Consider the following 16677-nt stretch of genomic DNA (forward strand, 5'->3'; position numbering starts at 1 on the left):
TCAGAGAGCCATGAGCGTATGTATGGGTAACTATACATGTATCTTTATTCACATCTATATAATGGTTTAAGGGAGAAGGATAGAATAGGCAATAATCTGTGAGACACATTTATAAGGGTGACACAAAGCATTAAGGGTGCTTTCACACCTACAGCATTTGGTGCGCACCAAACGTGTTTGGTCCCTTGGTTCGGTTCGTTTGTGTTGATGTGAATGCAATCTCGGTACTTTGGTGCGCACCAAATCAATCGATCCGAGACCTGCCTGAAGGGGTGGTCTCGGACCGCTTTATCCGCTCTACTTTGGTACAGTGCGTCTGGTGTGAAAGCAACCAAACCAAATCTGATGAAATGGTATAGTTTAATGCACTTTGGGTATAAGAGATAGGGGGTTGTGGGTAAAATTCTTTTCACTTCCTGTTGACTCCATTAAATTTTTCAAGCTATCGACTCGCGATGAAATCAAACCGCGGAGAAACGTGGAGTGCCGAAGAAATTAAGTGCCTCATAGATATATGGTCGGATGAGCATATCCAAAATATGAATAAACCAGGAAGCTGGTTTGGAGTCGCAGCCGCGAATCGTGTTCGAAACGAATTATCTGAAAATAATGATTTGCACGTACAATGTAGTGCGCGAGGATCAGCGCCATGAGCGCAAAGCAAAGCTGTTCCTCCATGATTATTGAAAGTGGCGCGATTTTCTGAAAATAGTCTGTTCCCGGTGCCGATGGGCTTCGCGGTCTATTTTGGTTCGTTTAGAACTCTGCATACAGTATGTGAAAGCAAATCGTACCCACGTCTGTTTACTACATTGTAACATTTTTCTGACTGGTGCGGACTAAAGCAATCGTACTATAGGTGTGAAAGCACCCTAAGTGATTAGTGTTGACATAGCACACAACAATGAAAAGCATCCTTTGCATTTAACCTATATGTGACATCCTGACATAGCAGGGGCAGCTAATTCAGCACGCAGGGAGCAGTGCTTGGGGGTGGTACCTCGCTCAGAGTACTTCTGTGATATTTTGCTAGTCGGGGATTTGAACCAGCAAACGTTCAATTACAAACACACATCCCTAACCATTAAGCCACCGCTGCCTGGCCTCCACTGATGCCACTAAGATGGTCTAAAGACACAAACAAACTTAAAAAATCCGGATATTGACACTACAGTTTTTTTCCAATCATTTGCACACTAGTCTCAATACCATGTCCACTTTTTCAAAACACTTCACACTGTGAACTTTACAAACATGCACCTGAGCATATCAGTTAACTTTCGGTGCAAAATGCACTAAAACCAGCAAAACATTTCACACAAAAATGACCCATGCTGCCAAACCTATAGCACACACTCTCTCACAAGACTACTTTGTCACACAAAGTACAATGCATGAAAAAGCACAAACAACTTGAAGCTCTGCAAAATGCATATATATCATGTGTTGTTGTATCCTATATTTTCACACAATGTTTATTGCGAAGTAAAAGAAAAATGTATGACATTTCTAACAGTAAACATTGTAATACAAACAAATAATACAGTAAATAAATTCAGCTGCACAATACACTGGAAAGGAAAAATACATTACAGCCACCTACTGAAAGTACATTACATTCAATACAAAAAAAAAATAAAAAATTGCCAAATAGCAAAGTTTCACTGTATATAGTTACCTACACTGTTGACCTGGCTGATCCATTCGGTCCTTTGCATTTGGCCATAAATTTTCATCGACATCACACTGAATATTTTCTCTTGCAATACTCCGAGGAAAAAATCTCTTTGAGTGCCTTATCCAGCTCTGGATGTCCTCCACATGGATGTCCATACATCCAGCAGCCATTGCATCTAAAAGACATCTGATCATGTGGTCATATACTGTACCTTCAATCTCCATGCAGAAAAAAATTCTTCAGTGGGGTTGAGGAATGGAGAGTATGGTGGCAAGAATAATGACATCACCCTGGGATGGGCAGTAAACCACTCTGTGACTTGGCGGGAATGATGAAAGGCCACATCGTCCCACACAATCAGAAATACTGGTAAATTCTTCCTCTCCCTCCTGTGGGAGGTAAACGCTGGATCCTACAGTAGTGGGTTACAGTAAAGACAAACGTGCACCGATGCATCAGTTTATTTCCCAGAAACTTTCCTCAAATCACACCACTACAGTAACATACACATCAATCAAATGCCTTCAGTCAGAATGCTCTAAATAGTGTATAGTACCTGTTGCTTTGCCTGAAAATCCTGACAATTGATGTCACTGTGGATCTAGGCAGCTGGGGCTGAACTCTTAGACCCGCTTCCCTCAGGGACAGACCATGAGTTACAACATGGTCAGTTACTGTGGCTCTGATTTCATCAGTAAACATGGTTCTTCCTCTCTGTTGATGACTTCTTCCTCTTTCTCTGCCTCTTGTGGCATCCATTTTTCACTAGCTAAAGAAAAATGCCAATGGAAAATGCCAATCCAAAGATGGCCCCTTTTGTACATATGGCAAATGGGCACTAACCACAAAAATTCCTAGATAGGTGCTTAGCTGAAATTACAGGCAGGTGTGTGTTTTCATTCAGCTTTCCAGCTTCAAGCACCGTAAAATGCTTGGTGGTAATCTAGGGGGATGGTGGTGGTCTAGTAGTTAAGGACCTGGCTGGTCTCCCATTAGGAACACCGGAAGCTTGTGAGTTCACTCCCAGGAGGTGCCACCATTGTGCCCCTGAGCAAGGCCCTTGACCCCAACTTGCTCCAGAGAGACTGTCCCTGTAGATACAGCTGTAAGCTACTCTCAATCCCAAGATCCAGATTGGATTGGGGTTACCTAATCAACTTAGGACATCAGTGTTTGCAATTTTTTTCCTCAATCCTGTGAACTAGGTTCGGCTATTAGGAGTGAATTGGCTACGACCTCAATTCCTCTCTCTTAGTAGAAAAAAAAAAATTATTTAACAAGGCATAAGAAGTGTGGACCAATAAACATGGCACAAAATTATCAGGAAAAAAAAATAATAATTAAGGAGTAAAAGTCCTTTTCTCCTAAAGATCAGTGCAGACAATGGGCTGGTGTACTTTTTTTTTCAGTCTTAGACTTTGGAATGGAAGAAAAAAAAGAAGAAAAGATATATATATATATAAAACTCTTGCTCATGAGCTTAGTTGTGCCCAAAGTGTTGAGTCCAGTCCACCGGCTCAAGCAGGTTGATATGACTGGCCACAGTCGATGGATGCACTTAGATATTCAGGATCGCTGGCTCACCGTTAGGTTGCTCCCAGTTGTCTCAGAAAATATATATTAACAAAAAAAACAATCGGAGATTCGCTCAAGTAAATAAAAAAAAAACAGAAGTTCATAAGCTGCAATCCTTCAGGAAAAAATGGTCTGTGGATAACGCCACTCACCAACAGCTTCTATTAATATTACTATTAACATATTAAAGTGTTTACTCTCTCTTCTCTCACCGTAACCCCTGACCACACTCTCTATACTTTTTTTTTTTCCCTCCACCCGCATCTACCCAAAATGGTCCCGCCAACTCACACAAGACAGCGCCCCCACAGGAATGGAGAAATATGACACCTTGGGGAGATTTCAATATTTGTGACTGTGTGTTTGTTTTATATGGGCTACACAGCACTTCACTGTAAGTCACTTTGGATAAAAGTGTCTGCTAAATGAATAATTGTAATTGTTGTACTGTAATATATGTGTTGCCATACCCACTGTTTTTTCACAGATTACATTGTGTTGCCTTGCAAAAAGGAAGGGGACACTTCATGGCCTCATTTGTATAAATGGTAACAAAGCAGCAAACAAAAACAAAAATACGAAATTTCTGCTAAAAACATAATTATTTGTGTTAGTAGAAGTGCATAGTGTCCTTTGTCTGTCAAAATGCAGCATATTTCAATTTACAGTGCTCTAAATTTCATTAGGTTTTGACCTGAAAGTTAACTGTTTTGAACAGATTATCTAAACGTCTGAAAAATCGGCTGAAGTTGTACAAAGTTTTGCTGGTGGCGAACACTGACTGCGAGAAGTATTCATGAAATTTGGGGGAAGTGGTGATTGAATGCATGTTGTGTCAAAGCCATGCAAACATATACAGAGTTTAGCTCACATGGTCCAATGGTATGGTGCATGTGTTAAGTGTTGTGAAATAATGGACATGGTATTGAGACACGCGTTAAAATGATTGGAAAAAACTGTAATAAGTTGTAATCACATATACACAACATACCCAAGCAAACCTTAAAACAGAGCTTAGAGGGACTGTGTGTCTGTGGATTGTGAGGTGGGAAGAAAGGGGGGGGGGGTTTGCGTGCTAAGTTGAGGGACCCCTATCTTGGAGGTCCAGGCTGTTGTCCTTAGGTCCCTAAATCTCTGAGGCATAAAAGTAGGAATGCTGGCCTCCCTTGTTATCCCTTGATTTTATTGCTTTGTACAAATATCTGACAGTAGTGACGAATATGTGGGACACATTTTGAGCAACCACAAAGTAATAGTAAATATTGTTAAAAACTCAATGTTTGTAGTTTTTAATACATATTACAATGTACTCTTTCAAGTGGTAAAGATATTATTCAATTCAATTATTACTTTTTGTTTTTTTAATCAAGTTGAAATGATTATCCTCTGTCTGAGGACAACTGATTTTTTAGGCAGTGGGCCAGCATATAATCATTAAATTAATAAAAATAAAAAATAAGCCTATAGAAGAATCTTACTACGGAAGTCTGTAGAGGACATTTATTTTATTTTTATTTTATTTATTATAATTTTTAACAGTGCTCTAATTTGTTTTACATTTCATTCCCATTTTTATACGTATACTGTATTGTTCTTGTCTTCGTGTCTATGTGTGATTGTGCAGTCACAATGTGAGCAATTTCCTCCGGGATTAATAAAGTCTTCTGTTTATGATTCTGATTGTGATTGTGATTGGGACAGTCCATGGTCAAAGTAAAATCTGATGCATTCGTCCATGCGGATAATTCGTGATCTTGAGAAAACAGCTTTGGTTATGTCGAGATCACGAGAAAAAGTAAGTGATCTCGAGATAACGAAAAGAACAAAAAAAGTCGATACATGTCCTCTACAGACTTCCGTACCTTACATATGTGCAAAGGACCCCCTAATAATAACTTGATTCTTTTTATTCATGAAAATGTTATTAATTTCCAACATAAACTTTGTGGTTTGTTAGTGGGACATGTTTTTGCCAAAGTTTCAAGAATCAGTGACTTGTTTTGGCCCCTCACCTTCCAATGGGGGCCCAGCTCCTGATCCCTGTGTGTCCCTCATGCCCTGGAATTTCACAGAAGGCCTGACTGCACCCCATCACTCTGCCCTCATATGTGCTCATTGGGGTCACACTTATCCACTTACCTGGATGGAATCATACAGGCTGTTTGGCTCGTTTTGTTCCTCTATGCTTGTGGCTTTATAGTTGTTTGGAAGCATGATTTAGGCTGAATAATGTCTCCCAGCCAAACACCCTCGCTGACTTTTCATGACGCTTATTAATCTGCTCCCTAACCTGTGTGGCTCTATGGGTTAGAACTTAACCGCAGGCTGATCCTGCTCTCTGATCCTTACTTACACGTTACTTTGGACAAAAGCATCTGATACACAAATGAACCACTGAATGCATTTGCTTGTTTTCCTGTCTAACATTAATTACTTCTTGACTGACTATTATTACCTCATTTCAGGTTCTTTCATCGAGTTCTCAGTGAAGTATTCCCCATCTCCAGCTGAGAAAGCAACATTTGGAGGAATGTTTGGTGGAATAATATTTATGTTCATCTTTTTTGTTATATTCAGAAGTGAGTATGTTTATAAATGGATTTCAGGAATATTGGACTAGAATTATCCATAGAGATTTATTTTATACTTTGTGTTTAAACACAGAAATGTGTGACGATTAACGTAATTTAAATTTTATAATGCACCATCTGCTTGGTTCACTGTTAATCTGTATCCATGGGGCAGCACAGTGGCTCACTGGTCAGCACTGTGTCTGTGTCTGTGTGCAGTCTGCATGTGCTCCCCATGTCATGTGGGTTTGAGTCCCCCTCCTCCGTGTCTGTGTGCAGTCTGCATGTGCTCCCCATGTCATGTGGGTTTGATTCCCTCTCCTCTGTGTCTCTGTACAGTCTGCATGTGCTCCCCATATCTTGTGGGTTTGAGTCCCCCTCCTCTGTGTCTGTGTACAGTCTGCATGTGCTCCCTATATCATGTGGGTTTGAGTCCCCCTCCTCTGTGTCTCTGTACAGTCTGCATGTGCTCCCCATGTCATGTGGGTTTGAGTCCCCCTCCTCTGTGTCTGCGTGCAGTCTGCATGTGCTCCCCATGTCATGTGGGTTTGAGTCCCCCTCCTCTGTGTCTGCGTGCAGTCTGCATGTGCTCCCCATGTCATGTCGGTTTGAGTCCCCTTCCTCTGTGTCTGTGTGCAGTCTTCCTGTGCTCCCCATGTCATGGGGGCTTGAGTCCACCTCCTCTGTGTCTGTGTACAGTCTGCATGTGCTCCCCATATCATGTGGGTTTGAATCCCCCTCCTCTGTGTCTCTGTACAGTCTGCATGTGCTCCGCATATCATGTGGGTTTGAGTCCCCCTCCTCTGTGTCTCTGTACAGTCTGCATGTGCTCCCCATATCTTGTGGGTTTGAGTCCCCCTCCTCTGTGTCTGTGTACAGTCTGCATGTGCTCCCTATATCATGTGGGTTTGAGTCGCCCTCCTCTGTGTCTGTATGCAGTTTGCATGTGCTCCCCATGTCATGTGGGTTTGAGGCCCCTCTCCTCTGTGTCTCTGTACAGTCTGCATGTGCTCCCCATGTCATGTGGGTTTGAGTCCCCGTCCTCTGTGTCTCTGTACAGTCTGCATGTGCTCCAAATATCATGTGGGTTTAAGTCCCCCTCCTCTGTGTCTCTGTACAGTCTGCATGTTCTCCCCATGTCATGTGGGTTTGATTCCCTCTCCTCTGTGTCTCTGTACAGTCTGCATGTGCTCCCCATATCTTGTGGGTTTGAGTCCCCCTCCTCTGTGTCTGTGTACAGTCTGCATGTGCTCCCGATATCATGTGGGTTTGAGTCCCACTCCTCTGTGTCTGTGTACAGTCTGCATGTGCTCCCTATATCATGTGGGATTGAGTCCCCCTCCTCTGTGTCTGTATGCAGTTTGCATGTGCTCCCCATGTCATGTGGGTTTGTGTCCACCTCCTCTGTGTCTGTGTACAGTCTGCATGTGCTCCCTATATCATGTGGGATTGAGTCCCCCTCCTCTGTGTCTGTATGCAGTTTGCATGTGCTCCCCATATCATGTGGGTTTGAGGCCCCTCTCCTCTGTGTCTCTGTACAGTCTGCATGTGCTCCCAATATCATGTGGGTTTGAGTCCCCCTCCTCTGTGTCTGTATGCAGTCTGCATGTGTTCCCCATGTCATGTGGGTTTGAGTCCCCCTCCTCTGTGTCTGTATGCAGTTTGCATGTGCTCCCCATGTCATGTGGGTTTGAGGCCCCTCTCCTCTGTGTCTCTGTACAGTCTGCATGTGCTCCCCATATCTTGTGGGTTTGAGTCCCCCTCCTCTGTGTCTGTGTACAGTCTGCATGTGCTCCCCATATCATGTGGGTTTGAGTCGCCCTCCTCTGTGTCTGTGTGCAGTCTGCATGTGCTCCCCATGTCATGTGGGTTTGAGTCACCCTCCTTTGTCTGCGTGCAGTCTGCATGTACTCCCCATGTCATGTGGGTTTGAGTCCCCCTCCTCTGTGTCTGCGTACAGTCTGCATGTGCTCCCCATGTCATGTGGGTTTGAGTCCCCCTCCTCTGTGTCTGCGTGCAGTCTGCATGTGCTCCCCATGTCATGTGGGTTTGAGTCCCCGTCCTCTGTGTCTGTGTGCAGTCTTCCTGTGCTCCCCATGTCATGTGGGTTTGAGTCCACCTCCTCTGTGTCTTTGTACAGTCTGCATGTGCTCCCCTTGTCATGTGGGTTTGAGTCCCCCTTCGCTGAGTCTCTGTACAGTCTGCATGTGCTCCCCATATCTTGTGGGTTTGAGTCCCCCTCCTCTGTGTCTATGTAAAGTCTGCATGTCCTCCCCATGTCATGTGGGTTTGAGTCACCCTCCTTTGTCTGCGTGCAGTCTGCATGTGCTCCCCATGTCATGTGGGTTTGAGTCACCCTCCTTTGTCTGCGTGCAGTCTGCATGTCCTCCCCATGTCATGTGGGTTTGAGTCACCCTCCTTTGTCTGCGTGCAGTCTTCATGTGCTCCCCATGTCATGTGGGTTTGAGTCATCCTCCTTTGTCTGCGTACAGTCTGCATGTGCTCCCCATGTCATGTGGGTTTGAGTCCCCCTCCTCTGTGTCTGCGTGCAGTCTGCATGTGCTCCCCATGTCATGTGGGTTTGAGTCCCCGTCCTCTGTGTCTGTGTGCAGTCTTCCTGTGCTCCCCATGTCATGTGGGTTTGAGTCCCCCTCCTCTGTGTCTGTGTACAGTCTGCATGTGCTCCCCATATCATGTGGGTTTGAGTCGCCCTCCTCTGTGTCTGTGTGCAGTCTGCATGAACTCCCCATGTCATGTGGTTTTGAGTCCCCCTCCTCTGTGTCTGTGTGCAGTCTGCATGTGCTCTTCATGTCATGTGGGTTTGAGTCACCCTCCTTTGTCTGCGTGCAGTCTGCATGTACTCCCCATGTCATGTGGGTTTGAGTCCCCCTCCTCTGTGTCTGCGTACAGTCTGCATGTGCTCCCCATGTCATGTGGGTTTGAGTCCCCCTCCTCTGTGTCTGCGTGCAGTCTGCATGTGCTCCCCATGTCATGTGGGTTTGAGTCCCCGTCCTCTGTGTCTGTGTGCAGTCTTCCTGTGCTCCCCATGTCATGTGGGTTTGAGTCCACCTCCTCTGTGTCTGTGTACAGTCTGCATGTGCTCCCCATATCATGTGGGTTTGAGTCCCTCTCCTCTGTGTCTCTGTACAGTCTGCATGTGCTCCCCATATCTTGTGGGTTTGAGTCCCCCTCCTCTGTGTCTGTGTACAGTCTGCATGTGCTCCCCTTGTCATGTGGGTTTGAGTCCCCCTCCACTGTGTCTCTGTACAGTCTGCATGTGCTCCCCATATCATGTGGGTTTGAGTCCCCCTCCTCTGTGTCTATGTAAAGTCTGCATGTCCTCCCCATGTCATGTGGGTTTGAGTCACCCTCCTTTGTCTGCGTGCAGTCTTCATGTGCTCCCCATGTCATGTGGGTTTGAGTCATCCTCCTTTGTCTGCGTGCAGTCTGCATGTGCTCCCCATGTCATGTGGGTTTGAGTCCCCCTCCTCTATGTCTGTGTACAGTCTGCATGTGCTCCCCATGTCATGTGGGTTTGAGTCCCCCTCCTCTGTGTCTGTGTGCAGTCTGCCTGTGCTCCCCATGTCATCTGGGTTTTAGTCCCCCTCCTCTGTGTCTGTGTGCAGTCTGCCTGTGCTCCCCATGTCATCTGGGTTTGTGTCCACCTCCTCTGTGTCTGCATGCAGTTTGCATTTGCTCCCCATGTCATGTGGGTTTGAGTCCCCCCTCCTCTGTGTCTCTGTACAGTCTGCATGTGCTTCCCATATCTTGTGGGTTTGAGTACCCCTCCTCTGTGGCTGTGTACAGTCTGCATGTGCTCCCTATATCATGTGGGTTTGAGTCCCCCTCCTCTGTGTCTGTGTGCAGTCTGCCTGTGCTCCCCATGTCATCTGGGTTTGAGTCCACCTCCTCTGTGTCTGCATGCAGTTTGCATTTGCTCCCCATGTCATGTGGGTTTGAGTCCCCCCTCCTCTGTGTCTCTGTACAGTCTGCATGTGCTCCCCATATCTTGTGGGTTTGAGTACCCCTCCTCTGTGGCTGTGTACAGTCTGCATGTGCTCCCTATATCATGTGGGTTTGAGTCCCCCTCCTTTGTGTCTGCGTGCAGTTTGCATGTGCTCCCCATGTCATTTGGGTTTGAAGCCCCTCACCTCTATGTGTCTCTGTACAGTCTGCATGTGCTCCCCATGTCAAGTGGGTTTGAGTCCCCATCCTCTGTGTATCTGTACAGTCTGCATGTGCTCCCAATATCATGTGGGTTTGAGTCCCCATCCTCTGTGTCTGTATGCAGTTTGCATGTGCTCCCCATGTCATGTGGGTTTGAGTCCCCCTCCTCTGTGTCTGTATGCAGTTTGCATGTGCTCCCCATGTCATGTGGGTTTGAGTCCCCCCTCCTCTGTGTCTCTGTACAGTCTGCATGTGCTCCCCATGTCATGTGGGTTTGAATCCCCATCCTCTGTGTCTCTTTACAGTCTGCATGTGCTCCCAATATCATGTGGGTTTGAGTCCCCATCCTCTGTGTCTTTGTGCAGTCTGCATGTGCTCTCCATGTCATGTGGGTTTGAGTGCCCCTCCTTTGTGTCTGTGTACAGTCTGCATGTGCTCCCCATGTCATGTGGGTTTGATTCCCTCTCCTCTGGTCCTCTGTGCAGTTTGCATGTGCTCCCCATGTCATGTGGGTTTGTGTCCCCATCCTCTGTGTCTCTGTACAGTCTGCATGTGCTCCCCATATCATGTGGGTTTGAGTCCCCCTCCTCTGTGTCAGGGATCAGGGAATATGGGTTTTAATGGCAGCACACAGAGCACAAAGCACGCAACATTACAACGTCAATGACCGGACTGGGGAAACAAACGGAAACGCGGACTAAATACAATGGACTGATGACAACAATCAGGAACAGCTGGCAAACACGGGGAATCCACATGCGGTTAACGAGGGGGCATGGCACACATCAGCATCGGACGGAGCGGGGCATTACAGAACCCCCCCCCAAAGGCGCGCACACCGGGCGCGCCCGGGAGGAGGCGACGGACGAGACGAGACCGGGGAACAGGACCTGGAGACAAAAGTCAAAAATATGAAACAGGACAGAGACACAGAACAGGAACAAAGACAAGAAGAACGACATGACCTGACACAAAACAGGGAACGCAGACAGGCAGACTACGAAGGGAGACACAGAGGGGTCAGAAAACGGAGGAACAACAGGGCGAGGAGTGAACACAGGAGACACCGAGGGACGAGGAGCAGAAACAGGCGGGACAGAGGGAAAGGGAGGAGGAACCAGGGGAGCCCGAAAGAACCCAGGCGGGCGACGGGCAGCGGCCGGAGGGGCCGCAGGCGAGAGAGAGAACGGAGCAGGAGGGAACCACACAGGGGCCGAGGGAACGGGACGAGGGAGAGACGGAGGGGACACGGAGGGAGCAGGAGGGAACAGCGGCGCAGGCAGGAGGGGGAAGCCGCGGCAGGCGACGGCGCAGCCGGGGCCGGCGAAGGCGACGTCCGACGCCCCGCCGAAGCAGGGGGGCCCGGAGGCAACCGACACGGAGCCGGAGGCGACGCCGAGGACCGGCACCGGGGGGGGGCCCGGAGGGGACCGCCGATCCAGAGCCGGAGGACCCGCAGGCAGCCACCGAGCGACAGCCAGGGGCCGAACGGGCGAGCCAGGGGGCAGGGCGGGCGGGACCCGGGTCCGACGCAGGTGTCCCCGCCCTTTCCGGGAGACTGAGAGGCGGGGACCCGGCCAGGGTCTGTCACATTGGGGTGACAGCGGAGGAGGCACGGGGGAAGCCAAGGGGACAGTCACAGGGAAAGCCACGGGGGAAGTCAAGGCAATCCCCGAGGGGTCCCACTCAAGCTGCCCCTCCAAGTCCACTACGGAGGGAGGAGCATCAGTGCAGCAGTCTGGGACCTCCTCGGGGACAGGGGCCTCAGGAGGTGTGGGGAGCTGAGCTGAGAGCTCTGGGGCCGCGGGGAGCTCAGGGGCTGCGGGCGAGCCGGGCTGGATGGGCGGAGCGGCGGCCTCAGGCCAGCTGCAGGCACGGGAGTCATAGGAACCTTGGGGGGCGCTGCAGGCGCCACAGGAGCCTCGGGGGGCGCGGCAGGCGCTTCAGGAACCTCGGGGGGCGTGGCAGGCGCCTCAGGAACCTTGGGGGGCGCGGCAGGCGCCTCAGGAACCACGGGTGTTGCCGCTACGTGGCCAGCAGGGGGCGCCACAGGGGGTTGAGCTGGGAGCAGGAGCACTGGAGTCACGGGGAGCACTAGAGTCCTCACAGGGGACTGGGCAGGGGGCACGCACTCCAGGCCAGCAGGGGGTAGTGCAGCTGGAGCAGGCGGCACAGGAACCTCGGGGGGCGCTGCAGGCGCCACAGGAACCTCAGGGGGCGCTGCAGCCTCAGGAAGCACGGGGGGCGCTGCCCGCGTCCGAAATCGCGGAACCAGCGGGATAGCATCCTTAATGGACCTGGCCCCTTTAAGGGCCAGGCGCGTCCCGGTGAAGGGGCAGGCTGCGGGCTCAGGCTTGGGCAGCGAAGCAGCGGTGATGTCACCCGCGAACACCGCCGGGTGGAGAATCGGGCGGGGAAAGAGAGACGGCCCCTAGACAGACCTCCTGCGTGTCTTCCCGTTTTCTGCCTGTCCGCTTCTTCCTCCGTGCTGGGGGAAGCGGAGTCGGGGGCGCTTCGTGCTGGCAGCAGTCTGGCAGTCCGTTGTCCATGGCAACCCGTCTTATCATGGACTCGGCGGCTCCTTCCCTAAGCTGCCGCACGTTGTTGCGCACCTCCCCCGCAAGGTGCGCGTCTCCAGGCAGGGACATCTCCTCTAAAACGTCCCTGCTCCGGCTGGCTATAGCCCGAAGCAGGGGATCCTCCCGGACTTCGGGCTGGGTGAGCCAATATAACACCTCGTCCGTGAGGTCAAGGAATTCAGCCTCACCGATCTGGGGTGTCTTCTCGTGGAGTCCGGTCATTCTGTTACGTCGCGTGCAGCACGGATCGAGGAAGCAGGCGAACGGAAGCCAGGGATCAGGGAATACGGGTTTTAATGGCAGCACACAGAGCACAAAGCACGCAACATTACAACGTCAATGACCGGACTGGGGAAACAAACGGAAACGCGGACTAAATACAATGGACTGATGACAACAATCAGGAACAGCTGGCAAACACGGGGAATCCACATGCGGTTAACGAGGGGGTGTGGCACACATCAGGATCGGACGGAGCAGGGCATGACACTCCCCTGCCCCCCGCACCCTGGGTTACCTTTTGTTACCTTATTTATATCTTCAAATTAAGTTTTTTTTGCCACAGTGTCTGACATGGGATTTAACCCCTTATCCCCCAGCTGACAGGGCTGTGCAGAGCAGCGCCTTAAACACAGGACACTCAACATATTTGTTTTGTATTCTGTATCTGAAATGAATTTTATGTTTACTAACTGTTTTCTTCTCGCTTTAGTCGTCAACATTGTGGTTTGGACAAAATATTCAGAAGACAGAGAAAAAAGAGTGAAAATACGTACCATTATAAGAGGAATAACTGGAGTTACATTCCTGGTCATCATGGTTTCATCCATAAGTAAGTCTGTGTATAAGCTCTCATGTGTGCTGTTGGCATGTTCTCCCCGTGTTTGCACTGGTTCCCTCCATGCAGGGGCGTCATGCACCTTATTTTTTGTGGGGGGGCAGCTTCATATGCAACATACACTCACTGGCCATTTTATTAGGTACACCTGTTCAACTGCTTATTGAAGAAAATATCTAATCAGCCAATCATATGTCAGCAGCACATTGTATAAAATCATGCTGATACAGGTCTGGAGCTTCAGGTAATGTTCACATCACTCACCAGAATGGGGAAGAAAGATGATTTATGTGACTTTGAATGTGGCATGTTTGCTGGTGCCTGACGGGCTGGTGTGAGTATTTCAGAAATTGCTGATCTGCTGGGATTTTCACACACAACCATCCTAGGCGTTACAGAAAATGGGCCGAATCAGAAAAAACATCCAGTGAGTCGGCGGTTCTCTGGGTGAAAATCCCATGTCGGCTCTTGAGAAACTTTAGTGCTGAAAAGGAATTTTTATTGCTACAAGAGGTGACTGGCAGAGTGATAATAGGCTGGTAGAGTGATAATAGGCTGGTAGAGTGATAATTGGCTGGCAGAGTGATAATAGGCTGGTAGAGTGATGACAGGCTGGCAGAGTGATGACAGGCTGGCAGAGTGATAATAGGCTGGCACAGTGATGACAGGCTGGTAGAGTGATGACAGGCTGGAAGAGTGATAATAGGCTGGCAGAGTGATGACAGGCTGGTAGAGTGATAATAGGCTGGCACAGTGATGACAGGCTGGTAGAGTGATAATAGGCTGGCACAGTGATGACAGGCTGGTAGAGTGATAATAGGCTGGCACAGTGATGACAGGCTGGTAGTGTGAGAGTGATAATAGGCTGGTAGAGTGATAATAGGCTGGCAGAGTGATGACAGGCTGGCAGAGTGATAATAGGCTGGTAGAGTGATAATAGGCTGGTAGAGTGATAATAGGCTGGTAGAGTGAGCAGGTTGTTTTCCACATGAAATCTACAGTATATTGTTTGATATGTTCCTCACTGCAAGAACATTGCATATATAGTGCAATTTAGTGTTTAAGTATTTAAGTTTGTTATTGTTCATTTTGTCACTTTACAGTTTAACTAAGAAGTAGGCTTGGGCCATATCTCATATTTCAAACCTCCAGACAATATACTGTGGTATACATTATTTTCAAAAGCAACACCATTCTGGAATTTTGAGATCTTGGCATAAAATTCATAGAGAGGTAGAGGGTCCTGGCTAATTTCGATTTAAAAATCCCCGTTATACTGTATTACCGTAATACCAGCCTGGTAACTTTAAAACAGTGCATAGAAGTTCACCCATTTCACTACACTGCTTGTATTTCTGTTTGTTGCAATACATCTGCCCTCTACTGGTCTGGGGGAGTATCACGGCTGTATGTATGTGCCAACCACGACAGTCTGCATCCACAGACAAATGTAGCATGTACACAACCCTTTGCAGACCATAACGGCACAAGGAAACATGAAGTATGAACTAGGCTTCAAGGCACACAGAGAGATACTTGGCTTTGTCCACTTCCTCACTAATATCCTTCTACCATATTTGTTGCACAGTCTGGAGTAGCAGCAGTTTCATCTCACTGCTGGTGTAACAGGACATTCATGCATGTGACAAATAAAAATCTGAATCTTGACCTCATTCACCACCAGTGTTGGGGTCAGCATTAAAAATAATGTATTACGTATTACTCATTGCTGTTTAAAAAAGTAATAAATTACTTTTCTTAATTACTCCCCGTGGAAAGTAATTAGTTACGCTACTCGTTACGTTACTTTTGCATTACTTTGCAGTAGGGGTGTAACGGTACAGAAAGGTCACGGTTCAGTTCACACTATAGTTCTGACATCACGGTTCTGTACGGTTCCGATACAGCGAAGTTAAGTAACAAAAAATTCTAAAGCATGAGGCTTGGTTTGTTTTCATGTATTTTAAATAAACAGCAGTGTATTAACCAGTAAACACACACTCTTGCTTATATTTTCATGTATGGATGACAAAAAACAACTGAAACATCTTGTTTAATAGAAATTAGTAATTAACATTAGTCTTACCTAATAGAATGTAAATGAGGTGGCAGGTATGGCATTCTTTTGCCAACTAGCAACTTTAGTTTCTTTTTTATAAAAATAAGGCACAAGAATATTTTCACATTTTCATCTACTATGTAGTGAAAACAGCAAACAAACTCAGTGAAAACATGCACTGAAAAAACATTTCTTAAAAATATAATTGTTATTCATTCAAGTATTATTCATTTAAGTAAAACAAATCACATTTGTGATTAACTGTGTTATTGATTGTTGTATCAATCAATTACCTCTGAAAGGTGCTCAGACTTCAGATTTTATTTTTAAGTTTTTCTTCAAAAAAATTTATTTGTCCACATTGTCTGTTGCAAGGGCAGATCGGCTGGCAGTTACTATGTCACCTGCTGTTGAAAAAACCCTTTCACTGGGGACTGAGGTGGCAGGTACAGCCAGGAAACATTTTGCCATCATGGCCAGATTAGGATAAACAGACTCATGAACCTTCCACCAGGCAAGTGGGTTGGAATCGACTGAAACACATTCTTTTGCCATGTAGACAAACACTTCCTCCCTCAACTGCTGCTTCAAGTCAGGCTTAACTCCTCTGACCAGATTGAAAAGGTGGGTCAAAAAGTTCAGCCATGGCTGACGTCTTTGTAGGAGGGGAAGATGCTGGCTGTGATGTCACTGGAGCTGGACTGGCCTGTGAAGTTGATGGGCTGGTATATGTAGAGCATTCACTCACATCCTAGAGTGTTAATTCACAAAAAGAAAGATAGTTAGTGATAATTAGGTTAATTAGGACTGGAGAAATTATTATGAGGTATTTTCATATATAATATCAACCTTAATATAAAATACATAATACATACCTGTTCTGTATTGCTCTGAATTTCTGTGATGAGATTTTCATAGATTTTTTGATGACAGGCAGGATCCAAATGAGGAAGGTTCTTGAATCTTGGATCAAGAAAAATAGTCCTGAAGAGCAGGGTCACAGTATCTGTTTTGCACGTTTTCACTGGTGACATGTTTGATTTCTCTGGCAGTAGGAGTGTCGTCATCTTTTTGTTCCATGGACTTTAGGATCATTGTTTTGAGATGTAGGATCATTGAAACTGATGGTGTTGTTTCAGTGCTCAGTATTGTAGTGATGGTCTTCAAAGGCTTCATAATCTCTATCACCTTCTCCCCTACACTTACCTCTT

General features: G+C 47.3%; 1 protein-coding gene across 3 annotated transcripts in view; it reads left to right on the forward strand.

Moving 5' to 3' along the window:
• The window catches only part of LOC111843429 (uncharacterized), a 116993-nt gene that overhangs the window by 24876 nt on the left and 75440 nt on the right, over window positions 1-16677 (forward strand). For all 3 annotated transcript variants that reach the window (XR_011994027.1, XM_072718641.1, XM_072718640.1), the window contains exons 9-10: window positions 5719-5832; window positions 13282-13401. Coding sequence is in view for 2 of the 3 variants with exons in the window: in XM_072718641.1 (XP_072574742.1) it covers window positions 5719-5832; window positions 13282-13401 (234 nt within the window). In the remaining variant the exon portion in view is untranslated. The remainder of the gene's footprint in view (window positions 1-5718; window positions 5833-13281; window positions 13402-16677) is intronic.

This window comes from Paramormyrops kingsleyae, chromosome 12 (genome assembly GCF_048594095.1).
Source record: "Paramormyrops kingsleyae isolate MSU_618 chromosome 12, PKINGS_0.4, whole genome shotgun sequence".
NCBI lineage: Eukaryota > Metazoa > Chordata > Actinopteri > Osteoglossiformes > Mormyridae > Paramormyrops > Paramormyrops kingsleyae.